Below are 9,127 nucleotides of genomic sequence, written 5' to 3'. Positions count from 1 at the left end.
CTTTTCCATCATGCCGGAGAAGTCTGGAACATCATATACGATATGTGAATCACTAGGTTAGAAACAGGAAGAGCTCCCACATCCCTGAAACCGATGTTTCTTTTGTTAACTCTGGCCATGGACGGTTGACAAGTTAGAACCACGATGGTAACCCGGAAATGTAATGTCACATCAGCTTATCGCCATCGAAGACAGCGAACTAGTGAAAGACATATGTGACACTGTAGTAACTATCTGACATTTCCTTACGCTATACACTGGAAATAACAATGGATGTGCTCATTCTAAAAGACACAAAACGTTTCAGAAAGTGTCATGGTATTGACGGAATAGCTATTAGTTGGCGTTTTGACGTAATAATTCAGTTTGAGACGCTACTGGTCTAAAAAATTTCGAACATGAAAATGGATTATTTTGAAGTCCCACTTAGATAACAATCATATGCCCTGGATACGCATCCGGTGATGTTTTGTAAACCAAATGATGGTATAACAATAATTCTCTTTTGCATTTCTGCATATTTTTGTTATTCTTTTTTAATGATTGACAAGAGATCAAATGAATGATTACGAATAATAATTTGTTGTTGGGAAACATTTTTGCTACGTCAATCTAAATATGAAAAAAAATACTGAAAATTTTCAATTTTTGAGCTTAACATCGTATTTTTTCATTTCCTGCGTAGAAATCATTACATATGTTGGATTATTTGTTACTGATATGTATTTTATGTTCTATTGTGGTCATTTTGATACCTCATTTGTCTACTTCAGTTGCAAAATGTCAATGTTATGACTATTTTTCACTTTTTAGTGAAATTCGAGATGGCGGCCATTTTGATGGCGTCATAACCGGAAGTTCATCCCAACTTATGCAATGTTAACATTTTGATTAGTAATCAGTGGGTCATAAGGGTTAAGAAAAAATATTCGTTCGGAGGTTGGGGGGGGGGGTGCATGTGGGACCCTCCTAGCCCATGGCTTATATGTTTCTGGTAGTATTGAATGTCACAAATGTGATGAAATACGGTTGTATTACCATGCTATCCGGAATCGCTGTCCGCTCTATTTTGTCTGTTAGTCTCGCCGTCAAGTAGACGCTTGTAATGTTAAGCTATATGTAAGTTAAGCGTTCTAGGGCCTAGGATTATTGTAAATAGAGGGCGCTAATGTCGTTGCCCGGCAGTATATAAAGCCGCGGTTTCAGCGAAAGTTTTTCTTATTGTTGGACGAGCTGCCGAAGCGAAAACACCTAAGTGGTTAATACAAGGTAAATATAGATGTGCCTGAACAAGGCTTGCCTATATACGTCAGTTGATAATAACTTACGGTAGAGTTGAGATCGGAGATTGACGTGCCTGAATAAGGCTTTCCTCCTCCGCGTTATATACTCTGGAGAGTAAGTTGTAAACTGAGCCTTGGGATTGCTCGTTGAATGATTGCGTTTACGTGAATCATTGAGAGTACTAGTGATTATAGTACTCTGTAATATGTAATGATTGTGTGTGAATCATTGCTGGAGTGATTGCTCTGAGAGTACTCGTTAAACGTGAGTGCTCAGTAGCAGTGAGTACTGTGAGTGCACAGTGATTTTGAGTACTCGGTAGCTCGGTAGTGTTAAGCCTTAGGGAAAGGTTCTTATAGATAATATTACATTGATTTTATCGTAGTCTGATTATATATGTGCGAGTAGGGATTATCGAATCACCCGAGGTAGGGGAGACTACTCGCATAGGCTTATAGATCACTCAGTATTTGTTGCTAATCATTTAATAATTATTCCGATCTGTATGATTTATGCTGTTTGTATATACTGAAGTTAAGAGATTATCATGATCACTCAGAGGCACTGAGTGATCAGTAGGATTGATATTGTTAATCATAATATTTAGGTATATATAGAATCACAGCTAGGTCAGCTGTGTATTATTTGTATATATTTGCACTGAGTAATTTGATAGGAACAGTACATAATATAGACACTATAGATCATCAGTTAATTGTGACTGGATCGGACCCGGTAAACGTCACATAATTTGGTGGCAGCGGTGGTGATCTTGTCAATATTTTTGTGCTGTTCGATTACTCAGTTTTGAATAACATCTGATTTTAGATTTAACTGTTATGTTGTTGTGAATAAGATTTCTGATGAGACATCTCGCACTCAGTTAAGAAATTCTGAGATGGATTGTGGTGAGGATAGTGGACAGGGATTTCACTCTACACCAAAACTACAGATATCGAAGGGGAGCAGTCATTATAGAGATTTTGGTATAACATCTATGTATGCAGATGGCAGAACTTCTGAGGTAAAGGCAGATATTGCTGATTTATATAGCAGTATGAGCACGCCTGAAGATATTTCATCTCATGAGATTGAGAGGGAGATAGAGAAAATGCAGGTTACGCCAGCTAGATGTTCAGAATCAGAGCCTGCGAGAGTCTGCTAGTCAGCAAAGACTGAAGAAATCATCACACGAAGGAAATTTTGGAGTCCGAAGTAAAGGGGAGAGCACTCCTAAGGTGAGATTCATGGAGAACACTCATTTCTCGCAATTTGATGATGATAGAGCAGACAATATCACTTATCGAGACAGAAATCAAAGAGGTACAGCTCGATTTATCGAGAAAGAAGATGTATCGAGCTATTATTCCCCTCAGCGGAGGAGAACAAATCCAAAGTCGATCGCTGATTTGGATGATAGTGATTATGAGGACCAATCATTGAGTAGGAAACCCAATGTAAAGCATGTGTCAGTAAAAGCCTCTACATATGATGGCACAACACCATGGAGGGATTATTTGTCTCATTTTGAGACATGTGCTCGAATTAATCGCTGGTCAGAGTATGAGATGGGACTATATCTTGCTGTGAGTTTGAGAGGACAAGCTCAGGGTATACTTGGTGATTTACCTACCAGGAAGCAAGATCACTATTTCTCATTAGTGAGAGCTCTCGAGCAAAGATTTGCCCCACCAAATCAAACTGAACTTTATCGAGTACAGTTGTTGGAAAGGAGGCAGAGGGCAAATGAAGCACTTCCAGAGCTGGGTCAAGCTATTTGTAGGTTAGTTAATTTAACCTATCCAACTGTTGAAGGTGGAGTGAGAGAAACTTTGGCCAAGCAACAGTTTCTAGAGTCACTAGCTGATTCGGATATGCGTATTCGCATTAAACAAGCGAGACCTGATAACCTTACAGATGCGATTCATCTGGCGGTTGAGTTGGAGGCTTATAAGAAAGCAGAGAAACATGGAAATGATGGTCATGCCTATTTGAGGAATACAAGTACTGAGAGTACTGATGTCAAACATCCAGTAGAGACTGAGAAGTCTGGGATGGAATCCATGTTGAGTTGCATCCAACAGAAGTTAGAAAAGATGCAAGGAGATATCAGCCAGTTACAATCGGGAGTGAAAAATCAGTATAAGCCCGATCAGCAAAAACAAGGTGGGAAGGATTCGAACTTTGAGCGACGCTGTTTTAAGTGTCATGAAACAGGACATTTTCGTAGGAATTGTCCTCAGCTCAAAAAGAAATCGGATAAGAAATCAAATGGAGCTAGTCAGGACTAGAACAAGAAGGCGCAGGAGTAAACAATCAGCCGGAATTGGAGTATCCTATGCAGCTCAGGAGGCTGGACTGTATATCAATACAGAAGTTCAGCATACCAATGTGAAGCTGTTGGTCGATACTGGAGCTACTGTGACAATCTTGTCACAAGAAGTGTATGAGAGAATTCCACAAGAGCGGAGACCAAAACTGAGAGAAGTTAAAAAGGATCTCTTGGCAGCTAATGGAAGTGAACTCAAAGTCCTTGGTCAGGGAGGTTTTATGATAAAACCTGAAGGCTGCAGGGATGTTTACTTTGAGGCAGTAGTTGCACAAATAAGTAATGAAGGAATCCTTGGCCTTGACTTCTTGAGATCAAGAAATGGTCTGATTGATCTGAAGCGTGGATCGCTTGTTCTAGACGATATGCCTGTTGACACAAAGTACGAGGGAACACTTGGATGTTTTCGAGTTGTCGCTACTGAGAAGATAACCATTCCTGGTAAGAGCGAAATGATCATTACTGGACAAGTTAATTTTCCTGTGGGTAAACAGATGAAGGAAGAATCACTTATTATAGAAGGTACCAACTCCTTTCTGAAGAATGATAAAGCTCTGGTAGCCCGATCCTTGGTGAGTAGCGAGACTACTGTTCCAGTGAGGCTCATGAACCTGCAGGAGGATCCACAAACCATTTACCCAGGAACCAATGTTGCTCATGCTAGTCCTGTATCGAGTGTGATGGAGACAGTGCAATCCTCTAGTGATGCACCAACAGGAAAACTCAGAGAAGATTTGGATCAACTATTAGAGAGATCAAAAGAACATCTGACTTCAGAACAGAGCAACAGGGTCAAGGCTTTACTATTGAAATATAGTAAACTGTTTGCAGCATCCGAAAGTGATCTTGGACGGACGACAGTCATAAAACACAAGATAGAAACAGGTGATGCTCGACCCATCAAACAACCTCTCAGAAGAGTACCAGCACATCTGAGTTCAGAAGTAGATAGACAAGTTAAGGATATGCTCGATCGAGGAGTAATCCAGAAGTCTACTAGCCCATGGTCTTCTGGTATTGTTCTGGTACGCAAGAAGGACGGAAGTCTCAGACTTTGCGTTGATTACAGGCAACTCAATGCTGTGAGCGTGCATGATGCATATCCATTGCCACGCATTGATGAGGCACTGGATCACTTGTCAGGGTGTACATGGTTTTCTACACTCGACCTCAAAGCAGGATACTGGCAATTTGAACTGGAAAGCGAAGATCGTCCTAAAACTGCCTTCTCGACTCGAACTGGATTATATGAATTCCAGGTGATGCCATTCGGATTGACGTCTGCCCCAGCTACATTCGAACGGTTAATGGAGACTGTGTTGGCCGGACTTCAATGGCAGATCTGCCTCATCTATTTGGATGATGTGATTGTGGTAGGAACAGATTTTGATGATATGCTACTAAATCTACAAACTGTGTTTGATAGACTCTCTTTTGCAGGGCTGAAATTAAAGAGCCGGAAATGCCAACTATTTGGAAAGGAGGTAGTCTACCTTGGACACGTGATATCTGAGAAAGGTATAGCCACTGATGATGAAAAATTGAAAATTGTAGAGCAGTGGCCCATTCCAAAGAATACCAAGTAAGTGAGATAATTTTTGGGTTTTTGCGGATATTATAGAAGATTTGTCAGAAACTTCTCACAGATTGCGAGCTGTCTACACAGACTGACTGAGAAGGGCAGGGCATTTGAATGGACTGAAGCCTGTCAGGAGGCATTCACTACCCTGAAGAATCATTTGATTAATGCCCCCATACTGGCTCATCCAGATTTTAAGCAGCCTTTCATCTTGGACACCGATGCGAGCGACAAATCTATCGGTGCAGTTCTTTCACATAACATTGATGGAAATGAGAGACCAGTTGCTTATGCAGGTCGTACGCTGACCAAAGCGGAACGAAGTTACTGTGTAACAAGAAAAGAGTTGTTGGCAGTAGTACACTTCGTGAAATATTTTAAACACTACCTATACGGTAGGAAGTTTACAGTGAGAACAGATCACAGTTCTCTGCGCTGGCTGCTCAATTTTAAGACACCAGAAGGGCAAATGGCCCGATGGCTACAAGTTCTGAGTTCCTACAACATGGACATCAAACACAGGCCGGGAACTCAACACCGAAATGCCGATGCATTGAGTCGGATACCATGTCGACAATGCGGGTTTGACCCCATGTGGGAGAACAAATCAGAGACAACTGCAAATGCTGAGGCCTGCAATCCCGTAGCAATGGTGGATTCAAAAGATCACAAAATTGAAATGAAGCCATCTCTTCAGCAGAAGCAGGAAGATGATGCTGATATTGCAGTAGTGGTTGAATGGGTGAAGGGAGGAAAAAAAAACCTCCGTACAAAGAAATTGGTGACCGGAGCATAGTGGTGAAAACACTATGGGCACAGTTTGAATCCCTGGTGATACATGATGACATGTTGTATCGGAAAAATCCCCATTCAGAGGCAAATCTACAGGCAATTGTACCTGCACCGGAAAGACGAACCGTGCTGACTCACAGTCATGACAATCGGAGTTCGGGACACCTGGGAATAATGAAGACTTTGGCAAAAATCCGACAGAGTTTCTATTGGCCAGGATTACAGGCAGACGTATACAATACGTAATAGAATGCCCACAGTGCAGTAAAAGAAAGAATCCAAGTAAACCTAAACGAGCTCCTATGCAAATGGTGGAGTCAGGGTTCCCCATGGAAAGAATTGCAATCGATATCTTGTGTGAACTCCCCCTCACACAACAGGGTAATCGGCATACACTAGTTGTATCAGACTACTACACAAAGTGGACGGAAAGCTTCGCAATGCCGAACATGGAAGCCCAGACAGTGGCCAGGATTCTCGTTGAAGAAGTGATTGCTAGGTTTGGTGTTCCTTATGCCATTCACTCAGATCAAGGATCTCAGTTTGAGAGCGCGTTGTTCCGGGAGATGTGTAAATTGCTACAGATCAACAAGACGCATACCACTCCCTACCATCCAAAATCAGATGGCATGGTTGAAAGATTCAACAAAACCCTCGTAACCATGCTGAGGGCGTTTGTGGATACCCATCAAACGGATTGGGACGAACACCTACCATATGTGATGATGGCCTATCGCTCCACAGAGCATGAGACGACAGGAAGCTCTCCGAACGCCATGATGCTAGGAAGGGAAACGAGTACTCCATTAGACATACAGTATGAAATGCCTAGGAACATTAGAGCGATTCCCCAGAATCAGTGGGCTTGGCAATTGAAAGAGAAAATGGAAATTGCACATGAGTTAGTCAGGAAACACTCAAAAGGTGCGATGCTCCGACAGAAGCGTTATCATGACCAGAAGCTGTCTTGGACCAAATTTGAGTCCGGTGATTTTGTGTATGTCTTTTTCCCGAATATTCCAGCTGGCACCACGCACAAGTTAGCAAGTCGTTGGCGAGGACCATTCAGGGTACTTGCTAGATTGACAGATGTGACTTACAGAGTCTCATGTGGGTACAAGGGGAAACTTAAAGTAATCCATGCTGATAGAGAGATTGAAACATCCTCAGGTATTGCGTGGTGAGAGTAAAGCAGAAGCTTTTGAGCGTAAGGATGTACAAGTTCAAGTTGATGAGTCATGTTTTGAATCTAGTTTGCCTGAGAGTGAAGAGCAAGAAATTGTCAGTGAATCAGAAAAGAAGCTCGTATGTGTTGAGAATGAGTGTGAATCTGACAGGGCAATCCCAAGGCGAACGCGACATAAACCAAAGTGGCATTCTGATTATACTTCGCGTTATTAAAATGTTAATGCTGTTAAGTAACTGATTGCTCTTTCTTGTTACAGATATCCGAGATGGCGAAAACCAAGACAACCCCGGTAAAGAAATGCCCCATGTGTACATTTAGGACGGCAAACATCGACGATATGAAAGAACATATTCTGAAATGTGGAATTGAAACTATGGAGAAAAAGACCTTGTCATGTCCCAAGTGCAGTTACAAAATTTTTAGACCTACTAATATGACCAGGCACCAGAAGCGCCATGATGCGACAGGCGATGTTCCGAAAGCTGCTGGAAAGAGTCTGAATACTGCATTATCTTCTAAGAACTCTCCGAAGGCTCAACCTTCTACTTCAGGCGCACTTAGCAAAGCTCACTCACCAGAGACCGACGTAGAAAGCTGGAAGGGACAAGACCCTGGTGATCTTCTCGGGGAAGTTTCAGATTCATCCGTTGTGCATGATGATTCATCCTCCGAGGATGACTGCCTCTTGGCAGGACGTGCAATCAGAAAACCTACGAGGCCGATTCCTGTCATGGCACCAAAGAGAAGGGTGGACCCTAAGGATCCGATCAATATGGTTCCGCTGCCAGTTGTTTCGAAGAAGCTACGTAGTTTCATCCCTACACAGACCGATTTTAAAAGAGCGGATGCATCAACACAGACTGATCCCTATGAACCAGAGCTACAACAGCAGCCTGTGAACAGAAAAACTGTTACGAAGACCACCAGATACTCGGACAACGGCCGAGATGTCGAGCTGGTGGAGTACTGCGAATTCTTCGGGGCAGAGGCACTGGATAGGTCCTACTGATTACCCGCGACAAATTGATCGTTTTCTTTGTCAGAAACCACCAATAAATCCTTTATCTTTAATCTATTTTGTATCTTATAGTTATCTGTAATGGCACGTGAGGACACGTGTTGCTCGGAGGCGTGCGTAGTGTGATGAAATACGGTTGTATTACCATGCTATCCGGAATCGCTGTCCGCTTTATTTTGTCTGTTAGTCTCGCCGTCGAGTAGATGCTTGTAATGTTAAGCTATATGTAAGTTAAGCGTTCTAGGGCCTAGGATTATTGTAAATAGAGGGCGCTAATGTCGTTGCCCGGCAGTATATAAAGCCGCGGTTTCAGCGAAAGTTTTTCTTATTGTTGGACGAGCTGCTGAAGCGAAAACACCTAAGTGGTTAATACAAGGTAAATATAGATGTGCCTGAACAAGGCTTGCCTATATACGTCAGTTGATAATAACTTACGGTAGAGTTGAGATCGGAGATTGACGTGCCTGAATAAGGCTTTCCTCCTCCGCGTTATATACTCTGGAGAGTAAGTTGTAAACTGAGCCTTGGGATTGCTCATTGAATGATTGCGTTTACGCGAATCATTGAGAGTACTAGTGATTATAGTACTCTGTAATATGTAATGATTGTGTGTGAATCATTGCTGGAGTGATTGCTCTGAGAGTACTCGGTAAACGTGAGTGCTCAGTAGCAGTGAGTACTGTGAGTGCACAGTGATTTTGAGTACTCGGTAGCTCGGTAGTGTTAAGCCTTAGGGAAAGGTTCTTATAGATAATATTACATTGATTTTATCGTAGCCTGATTATATATGTGCGAGTAGGGATTATCGAATCACCCAAGGTAGGGGAGACTACTCGCATAGGCTTATAGATCACTCAGTATTTGTTGCTAATCGATTTATGCTGTTTGTATATTTTGAAGTTAAGTTATCATGATCACTCAGAGGCACTGAGTGAT

At 42.1% G+C, this 9,127-nt stretch overlaps 1 protein-coding gene across 1 annotated transcript; it reads left to right on the top strand.

Annotated features, from left to right (window-relative positions):
• The first annotated feature begins 1,020 nt into the window (after window positions 1-1,020).
• LOC138313978 (uncharacterized) lies at window positions 1,021-8,217 on the top strand. Its single transcript, XM_069254198.1, has 2 exons — window positions 1,021-1,269; window positions 7,430-8,217. The coding sequence occupies exon 2, from the start codon at window positions 7,439-7,441 to the stop codon at window positions 8,180-8,182; it is 744 nt and encodes a 247-aa protein (XP_069110299.1). The 5' UTR covers window positions 1,021-1,269; window positions 7,430-7,438; the 3' UTR covers window positions 8,183-8,217.
• Window positions 8,218-9,127: the final 910 nt, after the last annotated feature.

The sequence above is a fragment of the Argopecten irradians genome, chromosome 2, assembly GCF_041381155.1.
Source record: "Argopecten irradians isolate NY chromosome 2, Ai_NY, whole genome shotgun sequence".
Lineage (NCBI taxonomy): Eukaryota > Metazoa > Mollusca > Bivalvia > Pectinida > Pectinidae > Argopecten > Argopecten irradians.
This window is presented reverse-complemented; position numbering and strand designations above follow the sequence as displayed.

What these genes read in the sequence shown, in the direction of transcription:
- LOC138313978 (XM_069254198.1), top strand. Translation starts at nt 7,439, where the DNA reads ATGGCGAAAACCAAGACAACCCCGGTAAAGAAATGCCCCATGTGTACA.